At 38.4% G+C, this 13,273-nt stretch overlaps 4 protein-coding genes across 5 annotated transcripts; 3 read left to right on the plus strand and 1 right to left on the minus strand.

The window, feature by feature from the left end:
- Positions 1 to 42: 42 nt before the first annotated feature.
- Positions 43 to 4,111, plus strand: blzf1 (basic leucine zipper nuclear factor 1). The gene is made up of 7 exons (XM_015007973.2): positions 43 to 182; positions 464 to 529; positions 1,140 to 1,594; positions 1,786 to 1,985; positions 2,177 to 2,305; positions 2,752 to 2,980; positions 3,084 to 4,111. Exons 2-7 carry the CDS (start codon positions 505 to 507, stop codon positions 3,267 to 3,269), a joined length of 1,224 nt encoding a protein of 407 aa, XP_014863459.2. The 5' UTR covers positions 43 to 182; positions 464 to 504; the 3' UTR covers positions 3,270 to 4,111.
- Positions 4,093 to 6,037, minus strand: trmt10c (tRNA methyltransferase 10C, mitochondrial RNase P subunit). Of its 2 annotated transcripts, XM_088004235.1 has the most exons (2): positions 5,947 to 6,037; positions 4,093 to 5,664 (listed from the first exon to the last, which is right to left on the minus strand). In XM_088004235.1, the coding sequence occupies exons 1-2, from the start codon at positions 5,949 to 5,951 to the stop codon at positions 4,263 to 4,265; spliced, it is 1,407 nt and encodes a 468-aa protein (XP_087860361.1). In that variant the 5' UTR covers positions 5,952 to 6,037; the 3' UTR covers positions 4,093 to 4,262. The 2 variants fall into 2 exon arrangements, with proteins under 2 accessions (XP_087860361.1, XP_014863458.2); XM_015007972.2 differs by having other exon boundaries at positions 4,093 to 6,037.
- A 208-nt stretch (positions 6,038 to 6,245) lies between these two features.
- txnl4b (thioredoxin-like 4B) lies at positions 6,246 to 8,319 on the plus strand. The gene is made up of 3 exons (XM_015007979.2): positions 6,246 to 6,442; positions 6,522 to 6,673; positions 7,771 to 8,319. The coding sequence occupies exons 1-3, from the start codon at positions 6,311 to 6,313 to the stop codon at positions 7,934 to 7,936; spliced, it is 450 nt and encodes a 149-aa protein (XP_014863465.1). The 5' UTR covers positions 6,246 to 6,310; the 3' UTR covers positions 7,937 to 8,319.
- A 626-nt stretch (positions 8,320 to 8,945) lies between these two features.
- Positions 8,946 to 12,238, plus strand: mrpl16 (mitochondrial ribosomal protein L16). The gene is made up of 5 exons (XM_015007978.2): positions 8,946 to 9,179; positions 9,485 to 9,556; positions 10,161 to 10,309; positions 10,531 to 10,824; positions 11,814 to 12,238. Exons 1-5 carry the CDS (start codon positions 9,110 to 9,112, stop codon positions 12,003 to 12,005), a joined length of 777 nt encoding a protein of 258 aa, XP_014863464.1. The 5' UTR covers positions 8,946 to 9,109; the 3' UTR covers positions 12,006 to 12,238.
- The last annotated feature ends 1,035 nt before the right edge of the window (positions 12,239 to 13,273 follow it).

Below are 13,273 nucleotides of genomic sequence, written 5' to 3' on the forward strand. Positions count from 1 at the left end.
TGATCGAGAGAAACTTCCGTTAATCCAGTTTTATTGAGATAAAAAAAAAATTGTTTTGACAGGAAGTTAGGGAAAGAAAATTCTACGTGCGCTCACGAAAGGCCAACCGTGTCCGGGTGGCAAAACAAACAGCTGACTAAACTTAGAACCGAGGAGGAGGGGGTCAAATTCATTTGTACCTGGTATGTCACTGCGTAATATTTCCATTTTAAGGCTTCAGATTTAAGTCGCAGTAAATATTTCTGATAAACTCTAGTAGTAAAGAAGAGCTGACTGCTGTAGCTAGTGCTGATAAAGTTCTTACCTTTGCTAACACCAAGCTCAACAACTAGCTTCCCTTATCATGTAACCTTATCAGCGCCCAGCTGATAAAAGTGAACTATGAGCAACATATTTCTTTCATAAACAAATAGTGCTCTAATTGTTGCCAAATAACTGCTGTCTTTCCTGTGAATTACAACAGAATCACCGGGTTTAAGGTAAAGTTGCGTCTCCTCCGCCGCCATGGCTGCTGCAGCAGTTGTAAGAGGTACGTAGCATGTTCGTTTATATCCTTCTTTTTGAAATAAAACGGCCTCATCCATACAGCTAATGTCAAGCATTTTAGCAAGGAGGCCACATTTCTCCTGTGATTTTTAAAGCTAGACTACGTGAACAGGTTCCTGAAAACTGTGCTTACGCACATCAATTAATGTTTAATCAACGAGGGCCCTTTGTGTTGCCTTGATTGGTGTAAAGTCCCACTGTTTGTCCTGTTATGTACCTAAGAATGACGTACGTTGCAAATTGATGCAGTTTAAGTAAATTTAACTGAATATATCTGCTTCACACGATATTGTTTGGAAATTACGTTGATGTTATAATAGGATTGCAACATATATCTTAAAATTGATCTTAAGATGGATTTCTGTCTTGAGAAGAAAACAAGAACGCGTAGTACAAAATAGTAGTAAAATAATAGTAATCAGAATACGTTGAGAAGGTTTACAGACTCTATAACCCAGCTCATTCAGAAAAGGGATTGAGACAGTACAGGTTACACACTGCATTGGACAGATCAATAAAAATAAACATAATTGATTTTTAGGCAAAAGTGTTTAAAAATAACTGCTCTCACTTTTTTATTTGTATACTTCTAGGTTCTGCCACTGTCCCTATTCGAGGACCCGGCGATGGCATGGAAACCGCAAAACCACCAGTCACACTCGAGGTCATCACTGACGCCCCGCCACCGTTTTTATCTGAAGTTCCTCTCCTCAAAGTAGCAAGCCCAAGGCACAGCCCAAAATCTCCACATGTCACACCCCCGGCTACCCCACAGCCTCTCGGCGTGCTTCACCTCGGCAAAGTGAATAGGGAGGCGTGTACGGAAGTGGAAGCCGTGAGAATCATTGTGCCCAGAGCTGCCATCACCCGGAGCGGCCGGACGGGGCCCACTGAGGCGAAAGGCGAGGCAGGGCAGCAGGCCGAGGAGCAGGGCTCTCCTCCGCTTGTGGAGGACTGGAGAGGACAGCTAGAGAAGCTGCAGAACTCTGAACGCCGGCTCCTGCAGGACAAAGAGGGCCTTTCGAATCAACTCCGTGTGCAGACAGAGGTAAGGCATGAGTGAAATGACAGACAGATTTCAGTGTAAAACAAATCTCCAGAAAATAATTATGCAACATAGTAAGCTGTAATGTTGATTTCTTTGATTTATTGTATCTTAAGAATGTTGGTCTTTATGTGTAATTTGAGTATAAAACTACTTTACATTTATTTTCATCTTGTTTCTAAACTGTGTGGCAGGTAAACCGCGAACTGAAGAAGCTGTTGGTAGCCTCGGTAGGTGATGACCTCGAGTACCAGTTTGAGCGTCTTGCACGAGAGAAAAACCAGCTCATTCTGGAGAACGAGGCTTTAGGCCGAAGCCTTTCACACACCGCGGAGCAGCTGGAACGTATGAGCATCCAGTGTGACGTCTGGAGGAGCAAGTTCCTCGCCAGCAGGTGGGAAATGCTCCACTTGTTAGTTGGTTGAAAAGTTTAAGATTGTCTTCCCATCTTAGTTTCAAAGGCAGCTTACATCAGAGACATTCACAATCAAAAGATGGACAATTTCAATAAAAAAAAAAAACATGCTTCATAAACACATCATAACCATCATGTTGATATGTATTAAAATCATGTTGTTACTTCAGAGTCATGGCAGAGGAACTGACAAACGCCAGAGCCGCTCTGCAGAGGCAGATAAGAGAGGCCCAAGGAGCGATTCAGGACCTGCTGGTGGAGCGGGAGGAGTTCTCCAGGGACATGGTGCTCAGTCACAGGTAAACACCGCACTGATCAATAATTACTGACTCCTTCCAAATGTTCAAGTTGAGTCTAAGATGCGCGCAGATTCTGTTAAAGTGGGTCAGTCCTAAATGTTAATTAGTATGTTTAACAAAAGCATCCAACACTCCAAAACCTGCCCTAATTGTGCTAACACTGGGTTTCCTCCTATTAGCTGGTCTTGTTATATAAAAGCTAGTGACTACTTTTCTGTAGGAATTGTTTTCTTTACCTGGTGAGGCTCCACAAGGTTCAATGCCTGGCGTTTTGTCCTTTCCCTTGTGCCATTGATTGAACTGGACAAAAATGTTCATGTGTTTTTGTATGGACTTTTTATTTGTTTTTAATGTGTTGTTTACTAGACTAGTAAAACCATCAGAGAAGCTTGTACAAGTGCTAGTGGAGCCATTACGTTGACTTTGTGTCCTCTTTGCGTTGCCAGGTCCCTGGAACAGCTCCTGGTGTCTTTGCAGTGGGGCAGACAGCAGACTTATTATCCCAGTGCTCAGCCTCTCAGCATCGGAGAGCTGGCTGGAGCCAATCACAAGCTAGCAGATGCTATTAACTCTCATCTGTTGGGCAAAAACAACGCTAGCAGCACTGTGTCGAAGGGCAGTAGTGCACCAGCCGAACATCTCTGCAGCACACCAGCAGAGAAGATGGCTGAGAAGGTATGAAGTTTATGTAAAATGTTACCTTTGCCTAATGTTTTGCTAGTTTTAGAATCCAACAATTGAATAATGTCTTTAATTTATTCTATTTCTTTTGCTCTAGGTGTTGAAGGTTTTGAATCCAATTTCTTGTTCAGAAAACAAGGCAGAACCTGCACTCGGTGACTCCACCTCCCCAAACTTTCTGAGCAGCAAGAAGAGCATCGGCAGGTTTCACCCTTACACCCGCTACGAGAACATAACCTTCAACTGCTGCGAACGCTGCACCGGAGACATCATAGTTCTATAGGTCATCCTCATTTGACACAGAGAGTACTAGGATTTTTTGTTGTTTTTTGTATTTAAAAAAAAATAAAGATGGCAGACTGCAGGTGGAGCTCTAGCAGAAACTATGACTGTTTATTTGCTGTCATTTAAAATTAATGGTTTTAAACTTGTGGCTTAACTTATGAAGCTCTTGGAAAACATCAAATAAGACAGGCTAGTCTGGAATTAAGAAAGCATTTCAACTCCATCGTAGACTGATATGTAAATCATGTTTATCGCTAAGATGTGAGGTCAGAGTCAGTCAGTGTTACACTGGACGAGTTCATTAGTTGTAAATGGAACATAATGCTGATGTGTATATTGTTTTTATTTAACCAGTTTCCACTTTCATACTGCAGGGAGTGATTAGATGGGAACACAGATGACAGGAAGTCAGACACTAAAGAAATATAGGTGCCTCTTTTAATTCAGGAGGGCTTTTTTTCCATTTATGATGGTGCTTTTTTTTTTACTTCAGGAATATATTTTGTTTCAGTTACTGTAAAAGCATTAGTGAAAGTGAATTGATGGTACTGTGATCAGTGTTGTGCAGTTTTGTAAAAAAAAAAACCCTGCTTGAATTTTGCTGATGTCAGAATCTATTTTTATCTTTTGCTTAGAATACACTATGAATTTACTTAAATGTTGCAGTATTTAAGAACAAAACAGACAGGCTCTATAATATTAAGATGTATTTCATCTGTACAGAAAACTTTACAGTAATGGGTATAATTTTATTTACTGTAAAACTGTCAAAATATTATTTAAGCATCTTTTCTGTCAGACTAAAATAAAGACCAAAGACGTTTCTACCTTTTAAAGAAATCATATTCTTGTCATTTGTACAGGCAAAACAAAACTGATCTTTGTTTTCACCCTGCGTGAAAACAAAGTGGATATTAGAACATTTTCCGCAATACTTCTTACGTTGATACTTTCTAACACACATGTCCATGTTAACAGTAGTTATTTCCTGTCACTCATGCCACCACATTGTCTTGTCTCCTGTTTTCCTTGCTTCCATTTTTCTTTTGAACGATGTACGCACTTTAGTTGCAGCTGGAGAACTTTTTCTGGTGCTGTTTTGTCCAGTCATTCTGTCATAATTGGATTCGTAAGCCGTCTGGTTCTTAAATGTTTGCCCAGTGTCTTTTGCCTCACGTCTCACGAACACATCGCCACTCTTTCTCAGTGCATGATTTTTCACAATTCTGGGTCTGTCATTTGAAACCTCTGTTTGTGTCTGCCGTTGATAGAAGCCATCGTGTTTCCGCTTCGGCACAAACTGTAAGGCTTCTTCCCATTTCCCCGTATCTTTGATTGTCAGCATGATGCGAATCATCTGGTCCAGAGTCAAATTTTTGGCTCCCAATTCCCAATGAAGAAACTCGTCAAGGGGTAAGCGAGCTGTTGCTAGTTTCAGGCGCTTGGCGTTGGCCAGTGACAGTCCGGAGTGGATGGACTTGTCCACCAGGGCTCCGATGATGTAGACCTTGGAGTGATCAAAGCTGCGCAGGATGTTGGGGGAGTCTGCAGTGAGGTATACGAGCTGTTCCCTGGGGAACACATCGATATAATGTTGCTCAGTGCTGGTGATGAGCAGGCGGTCCCAGGTCTCTGCGCCGTACCGCTTCAGTAGCTCCTTCTTGTAGTGGCTGTCTGGCTGCAGGTTGCAAAAGTGAAGGTGAAAGGGCTCTGTTGCACGCCGGTTCCACCCTTCCACCTCCATCAGCTGAGACACTGTGTTCTCTATCTCCTTCCTGGACATGTTGGATGCATAGCTAAAGTCAAAAACAATTGGTTGACCAAACCGCATTGCCTGAGCGGTTCTCCAGCCCAACAGTTTGTCCAGGCTGCGGTTCCAGTACTGGAGAAACATTGTGTTTTTCAGTTTGTGTTCATCTTGATTGCCTTCTTCTTCACTGCTTTCCAACTCCTTTCTCTGCTTCATTGAAGCCTCTTTGTCAGCTTTCTTCTTTTGCTGCTTCTCCTTGCGGGCCTGTTTGTGATCCTCCTTGATAGCCAGGTACTTCAGGTACTTTTTACGGGAGGACTTGGTGGTCAGGCCTGCCAACGTCTGTAAGTCCTCCTCGGTTATTTCCTGAGGTACACGTTTCCCAGCTTGACGCCACATGGAAACCAGTTCACGAGTTGCCTCCAATGAGGAGCTGTCCTTCACATCATCGCCTGTACTTTCCAGGTCATCATCATCATCTTCTGTTGTTTCCATTCCACGAGAAGGTTTTTCCTCCTGGAATACAGCTTGTGATCTCATTACAGACTTCCATTTGTCAAGATCTAGCGCTTCTTTTTCCTCGGATAGAGCATCTTTAATATCGAGGCCATCCTTCTTCACAGTGTTACCTGCACAGAAGTGACTGACAAGGATGGACTCTCTGTAAGGTCTGGTACCAAAGACTGGTTTGTTCGTGGATGTCAAAAATGTTCTTTTCAATAGCAAATTACAGCATCTGGTTGAGAAGTGTCGCAGCATTGTAAAAACAAACAACAAAACAAAAAACAGTTCACTCCCTCAGCAGGATCGTCAAAATTAGCTTTCTTTGCACGAGACACCCGGACCAATAAATATCATTAGCGATATTATTTAGCCCTAATTATAGAATCTAATTATCACAAAAAGCATCTACATTCTGTTATACCTCATGGAATGAGAAATCCTCGTCCGCACATGGGTTTTCAGACTTCCTACAAAAAATTTGGTGGAAGGTCACGTTGTTACACGGTGTCACGTCGTATTGTGCCGTACTGAAACGTGAGAAACGCAGCATAATAAAAGGAGAAAATAAAATCATATATTCAATAAAGTAAATTGTTGCCTTATGAAAAGAAACCCAATATATAAGTCTTATTGAAAACTAAAACTCATTTTAATATAATGCTTAAATATATTTTAATTATTTTTAATGTTTCTTGCGGTGAACTTAACCGGGATTCACAACAACAAAGTGACGTAATTTCCTGCTTTTACCGACAGCAGTGAAGTTAACGTGTTAGCATCTGAAAATGAGCTTCTTTTTACCAAAATTAACAACCAAAAAAGACATCGATGAAGTTATCAAAGTCGTCGCGGAGAAAGTTTTAGTCCTGAGGTTCGGGAGAGATGATGACTCGGTTTGTCTCCAGCTCGACGAGATAGTAAGTGACTTTAACAACAAGCATCTGATCAGAAAATGCAGTGTTTGTTCATAATTTCTCACCTCTTGTGTTGTTGCAGTTGTCAAAAACCGCACACGATTTGAGTAACATGGCGTCCATCTATATCGTTGATGTAGACAAAGCTCCAATTTACACCAGATACTTTGACATCAGCTATATCCCATCCACTGTCTTCTTTTTTAATGGGCAGCATATGAAAGTTGATTATGGGTAAGTTCATGAAAAATGTATAATCAAAATGCTTTATACAACGCACATTGGTAACAATTAGATCAACAATTTAATTAACAACTAATTTAATTCGACACTGGTCACTAAGAAGAATTTAAAATACATTTTAGTCTATATTAGAAGTATGCACAAAAATGAGAAAAGTGGACATATTTGTAGGTCTTTGTTTGTCTGAGCACTTTCCCAACACCAAACGGACAGAACAAAGTAATTTAAAACAGTTAAAACAATGAAGTAAAAAAAGACAAAAACAAAACAAAACAAAAAACACTACCTTTTATGAATGATAAGCACAATAGAAAAAATATATAAAGAAACAGTTATTCAAAGTAGTTGTAAGAGAAGTTAAAAAAACAACAAAAAAACCCCCACCAATATAAAAAAGGTATAATTTTAGTTTGAACAAAAATCTCCATTTAATTTAGAGAATTTATAAAAAGTTATTAAAAACTTCAATAAATCTAAAATTTATAGGGGACATAAAAAGAAAATTCAAATCAATTCACAGACAGATTAAAAGTACAGTTAACTGCAGGTATAATGAACTTAAACTTAAAATAAGAATCAAACATTTCAAGTCCAACAATTAATGCAAACCAATAATGTCATTCAGAATAGCTGAAATCTTTCATTTCTACTTAAACAAGTTAAAATTATGGATAATTTAATGCTATTTTCTGGTCATAGCTGTTTTCTTTGTATGGTGATACTATTTCTCAGCAAATATGCTCATCAGTAACTTTATAAGGTTCGCCTAATCAGTTGAGAATCAGCCAATCACATTAGAGCAGCGTAACACATTTAGCCATGTAGAGGTTGTTCAGACAGTTTGCTAACGTTCAAACTGATCAATCAGAATTAGTGAGAAAAGGGATACTATATTGTCAATATAGAACAAAATAAAGGCAGTGCTAAAGGCAGCCAAGTACTAGTGAGGTGTACCTAATAAAGTGACAAGTGAATATGCTTTGCTTATTAATATATATATATATATATATATATATATATATATATATATTTACATTACAGTGTTACATTACGGTGGTGTTTATTATGTGTTTTTAATGTTCTTTCAGGTCTCCAGATCACACTAAATTTGTTGGCAGCTTTAAAACCAAGCAGGACTTCATCGACCTAATCGAGGTGATTTACAGAGGAGCCATGAGGGGGAAAATGATAGTCCAGAGTCCAATAGATCCTCAGAATATTCCAAAATATGATCTTCTCTATCATGGGATTTAGCATCTTCACTAGCGTCCTCTCTCTGTCAAAACATCAAAGTGACATGTATTTTTATTGACTGAGAAAATCACCAAATTCTCCTGGCATTTAACCACCTATAAGTTGTGTGAAAAAGTTTTTATAAAAGTGTTCTAGATTTGAAACCTTATGCTTGAAAAAAATGACAGTGTGTTCTTTACGCTCATTTTATTTAAGACCTTATCTTTTGTTGCAACTATAATGTAACATGGATTTTGTAAGTAAGAACATAATTTTGTTTGTGGATGACCTTAGAGGCAGAAATTATGTTTCCCATGGAAAACTGCTACATACCTGCTGGAGAAACCGATGTTTATGTGAAATGTCAAAACCTTGTTCTGATAATAAATCATAAAGCGCCAAAATCTTTTGTCTTCATGCTGATTGTCTTATCGTTTTACATAAAATTTTGGGTTCAAAGCTAGTTAAAGGTGTGAGGGTATGCATCAGTGGTTGCTTATCTTCTGAATGCATTAAATGTCAGCAGACTGTGTCCTTTTTATAGACTATACATTGGAACCATGCTCAACACCTCATGAAAACAACTCAAATTACTAGTTTTATTAAAAAAACATGTGCAAGTTGTCCATAGACGTTTATATAACATATGGTCATTTTGAATAAATGCATTAAGTTCAATTATTGACTTAGCCAATTCCAAATATTAGAAACCTGGAAGACTGAATTGCACCTAACAATTTCTCATTTGAAAAAGTAAAATGTAATTTCACGTCACCTATTTATCAAATAAACGCTTTTAAAGGGGAATTTAAATAAGTTCAATATTTTAACAACTTTGACATTTCACAAGTTTCTATTTTCAAATCTGGCGCTTATTTTTTTTCATAGAGGGTACTCAATAAAATTCCGAACGGAGCAAATAAACTTTACAAATGTGCCGAAGAAATCAATCTGTGCAGAAATTATGTTTACAGAAAAGTGATCGAAATTAAAGCACCGCTTATTTTGAAAGTCACTTTCAACAGGAAGTGCCTACCTCATCTTGGCGGAAGTATTTGTTGCACAGAAATGGCAGCGACCTTGCTCAGCGTGTGGCGCTCCTAAAAATACAGTATTTTGCTAGTATTTCTAAAATGCCGATGTATGAATCAAGCGAAATAAAAATTACGGTTTTTTAGTATCGGTTCGTACAAAATGATCTCCCTCGTTAAGGCTGCTGTCGGCGGCCTGACGGTAATATGCAGAACTCACGGTCACCAGCAAGGTAATGAGGCTTGTGTTAACAATGATGCATTTGGGCACTTGGGAATTCTCAATTACCGATTAACAAATGGAGATTAACAGAAATGGATCATATGAAGCAAGCATGGTTGGGTTCCCGCACAGCAATCGTCCTTTATATCTGATAAAGCTGGAAACAAAAAAAAATGATTCAGTGTTATGCTAACTCAAAGTTAAATGCAAATGCAATCCTAAACTTCACCTCGACCATTTTTTTGGGGGGGAGAAGGGGATGAGTCGCAGCTGATCACAATCTGTCATTTTATCAACTTTGTATTTACTCCACAGCTCCTCTGCACAGCTATTTGAAAATCTGCGCTGCTGGGCTGAAGACATTTCCAGTCACTCCAGACTACAGCAGTAAGCTTTCATCTTCTCCTCATTCATATGAGACTTTTTTTGAGCACATAAGACGCTGATAATTATGCACACACCTTCTACAGTTGGGTTGAAAATTATTCATATCTCTGTCTGATTGCCCATGTCTTTCTTAGTTGAAAGACATGTAAACTTATTGTCTTTCAACTAAGAAGTTTGTTACTAATGTGAAAGAAGACTTGCATCACTCAGTCAAGAGATCATAAAACAATATAAAAGGGATGTTATATACATTTAAGTCAAAAGATATTCATCGCTTCCTCAGTAATCAATAGAAAAATCTTGCCATTACATGATTTAAGCTTCTTTATTCAAATTTCAAAAGTCTTATAGTTACTGTCCAGATTTGTACACGTTTTCACTGGTGTTTTTAGCATTTTATCTAATTTAAGGCTCCCTCCACAGATTATCTGGTAATCATGTTGGACATTTTTAAACTGTCAGGGCGGTAAATAATTTTGAGCTTTAATTTTGTACAGTAATTCTTATGTGCCTTGTGTTCCACTTCATGGATGCGGGCTTTAGAGTTCCTCAGATCATTTCCTGTCCCGCATCTTAATATTTTGTCCTCATTCCTTTCTTAAAGATGTTGTGCTGCCAGAGAAACCCAAACTGAAGTTTTTGAACAAGGTGCCCAACCTAAAACAGGCTAAGAAGGAGAGAAAGAAGCTCAGGGATATCCAAGGACCGGCCATGGCATCGAATACCTTCACTTGTGGGCAGTATGCCATCGTTGTGAGTGCACTGATGTCAATTGAGGATTTTCTGACAGCTGAAATTGTCCGACACAAATGTCACATCTTTTCCACAGTATATTGACCAAAGTTTTACAGTTTTTTTTTTTTTTGTTGGTATTTTTATGACATTTGTCCACATGTTTTAACTTTATTTTGCACAATTAAATGGCTGAGTTTGAGCGTTAAATATCAAAGTAACTTTGCTGCTTTATTTTTCAGGCCATGGGCGGAGGCTACCTGCACTGGGGTCATATAGAGATGATGCGTCTAACAATTAACCGAAAGATAGATCCCCACACAACATTTGCCCGGTGGCGTATCAGTGCCCCGTACAAGCCAATCACGCGTAAAGGCCTGGGCCAGCGCATGGGCGGCGGCAAAGGAGCCATCGACCACTACGTGACACCGGTCCGGTCCGGACGTTTGATCGTGGAGCTGGGAGGAAAGGTGGAGCTGGGGGAGATTGAGCATGTCTTGATTCAAGTGGCCAAGAAGCTGCCCTTTCCTGCTAAGGTGAGATCTCAGAGTGCTGTTTAGATACAAAGGCAAAAAGAAACCAAACTGGTGTACATTTACAGCTGTGGTGATAACTTCACATACTCTAGCAGAATTTCCCTTTTTATTTTTTTTCCCAACATTTTCTGAGTGTAGGAATGACGATACAAGAACTATGAAGTCATATATCATCAAATCATTGTTTGCTTTCTTTTAATCATAATCACAGCAGTTAACTGCCTAAATGGCTCAGATCAAAACATTCTATGACCTGGACATTTTCACCTAGCAAAGGGCTCATTAGTTTCTACATAAGGCTTTAGAAGTAACCACATCACCATTTTTTATTCAGTGCTGCACTGATTTTACTGGACTCTGCCTCAAAGGAAACTTAGCAGTGGATCTGCTAAGCTGCTTGAATATTACTAAAAATGAAACATCATGTTAAAATTGATTGAACATTGCCGATAAGCGGTGTTTAAGCTCCATTTAAGAGGTGGGAAATGAAATATTCTGTTAAAAACCAATCTGCAGTCAGGCAGCCCCACATAATTTCAACTGCTGGCCAAACAACTGCTCAGGATTAAAAGAAAAGCCCTTAAATAATTTCAGCATTTTTAGATGTACAGGACTCTAAAAAATGGTGCAGCTGCCTCCTTCCTTCCTCTGCAACATCCATTTTCTGGCCTGTCCTCATTGGCACTGTCTTAAAGCGAAACAACATTGCTGGTCTTGCAATGTTTTTGCAAGACCAACATTGCAACATTTCTTTTCATTCCTGTTTTTATTAGACACATTGAAAACAGAAAATGCATAAGAAAAGAAATGAATTCTGAGAACAAATGTATCATCTATTTTTTTGTTTTTAATAAACAGTTCATATTCTGTGGATTGAAGGCCATCTTTTCACACCACTAAAGTCAAAGTGATTGAAAACAATTATTATTATTTTTTTTTACAATTTGGTTTTTGCATGATAAAGCAATGCTTTGCCTTTATTATTTCAGGTAATGAGCCGAGAGAGTCTGGAAGAAATGCACAGAAAGCAGAAAGAGATGGAGGAGAACAACCAGAATCCCTGGACCTTCAAGCAGATAGCCCAAGGCAACATGATGGGCATCAGGAAGGTGCTTAGTCCATTTGACCTCCGCAACCATGGACGCTTTACAGGCAAATTTCATTTTCCAGGGAGGGTGTGAGGGACCTGGGGGGACAGCCGACATCATCCAGACCGCATGTCTGAAGACTCGACCTGAATTTTGTTACTCCCTCACTTTCAGAAACAACTTTCTTTTTTCAGTGACATATTTTGTTAAGTCTTTTTTTGTTTGTTTTGCTTATGTAAACCAGTGACTCATGTTTATTACTATCAAGCTACTTGGTTCTGACTCATAATTGACAAATAAAACATGAGACATGTGAAAACAAATAACATCTCACTTAATTCATAGAAAAATATAAAGCTAATGAAAAAATGAAAAGATAGGTTAATCTGACTACTGATATTTCAATGCGTTTTGTGGTAACATTCATTATATACTGCATATAAATTACAGAAAATATTTTTTTCTTTCCCAAAAAATATTTTTGCACAAATGGAGATATATGAATGTAAGCAGTTTGTTTTTGATAGCTTAACATAAAAATGTTACAAGTTTCATAGTGCAGATATAAGCTGTTTGCTTGCATATCTGCTTTGTAAATCTGCAGTCAAATATCTGTTATAGTGAGAGAGAGAAAAAAAAGAAAAAAACAACAACCTGTATTTATGTACTTTAGATTTGACTACTCCTTAAATATATTCAAATTATTATTCAAATAATGACGGGAAGTCAGCCTGAATCAGGTACTTTTGCCTCGTTTGTTAACCTCACCAATGAGTCTTTCTCGGTCATTGGCGCTTCTTAAACAGAATTTTTTTTTTTAGCTTTATATAATTTTATAATGTTGTTAGCTAATCAAAACCATACCTAGATTGTTGCTTTAATTCTTTCATGCATGGCTCAGGAATCCTTGAGCTATTCAGGGGTGCCGAAATGCTTACTCTCACAATGCACCGCCTACTTTCACAAAGCTCCTTTTTCCCCACACAACTTCAGGCTAGCAATAGCAGCAATTAGCGAACACGTATGCAAATTACAACAGTTATAAAGACATAATAGAAAAGCATTGTGAAGAAGGTGGAGCGTCAGAGTAGAGGCAAGTCAACTTAAGTAGTACCTCTTTTAAATTATATCATTTTTTAACAAGTGAAGGTGACATAGTGACTTGATTGTACCATAGAATGGCACCGTCTGAATTTTTCTGCCATAATAATAACGCCCCTTTAAAACTGTATATCCAAGAGAAATATGATTTGCCATTTATGGGAGTGACAGAATATGAGGAAACACTGTATGTAGATGCAGAGTAGCTTTTTATAGTAGAAATGCTATTAAAGTTTTTTTTTTTTTTATTTATTTATTTT

This window comes from Poecilia mexicana, unplaced genomic scaffold, assembly GCF_051168715.1.
Source record: "Poecilia mexicana isolate PSO_F unplaced genomic scaffold, ASM5116871v1 scaffold_3, whole genome shotgun sequence".
Classification (NCBI taxonomy): Eukaryota; Metazoa; Chordata; class Actinopteri; order Cyprinodontiformes; family Poeciliidae; genus Poecilia; species Poecilia mexicana.

Coding starts and splice junctions, on each gene's coding strand:
- blzf1 (XM_015007973.2), top strand. CDS start 505: ATGGCTGCTGCAGCAGTTGTAAGAG. Junction 530..1,139: donor TGCTGCAGCAGTTGTAAGAG/GTACGTAGCATG, acceptor GTATACTTCTAG/GTTCTGCCACTGTCCCTATT. Junction 1,986..2,176: donor AGCAAGTTCCTCGCCAGCAG/GTGGGAAATGCT, acceptor TTGTTACTTCAG/AGTCATGGCAGAGGAACTGA.
- trmt10c (XM_015007972.2), bottom strand. CDS start 5,780: ATGCTGCGACACTTCTCAACCAGATGCTGTAATTTGCTATTGAAAAGA.
- txnl4b (XM_015007979.2), top strand. CDS start 6,311: ATGAGCTTCTTTTTACCAAAATTAACAACCAAAAAAGACATCGATGAA. Junction 6,443..6,521: donor GTCTCCAGCTCGACGAGATA/GTAAGTGACTTT, acceptor GTGTTGTTGCAG/TTGTCAAAAACCGCACACGA. Junction 6,674..7,770: donor CATATGAAAGTTGATTATGG/GTAAGTTCATGA, acceptor ATGTTCTTTCAG/GTCTCCAGATCACACTAAAT.
- mrpl16 (XM_015007978.2), top strand. CDS start 9,110: ATGATCTCCCTCGTTAAGGCTGCTGTCGGCGGCCTGACGGTAATATGC. Junction 9,557..10,160: donor AGTCACTCCAGACTACAGCA/GTAAGCTTTCAT, acceptor CCTTTCTTAAAG/ATGTTGTGCTGCCAGAGAAA. Junction 10,310..10,530: donor GTGGGCAGTATGCCATCGTT/GTGAGTGCACTG, acceptor TTTATTTTTCAG/GCCATGGGCGGAGGCTACCT.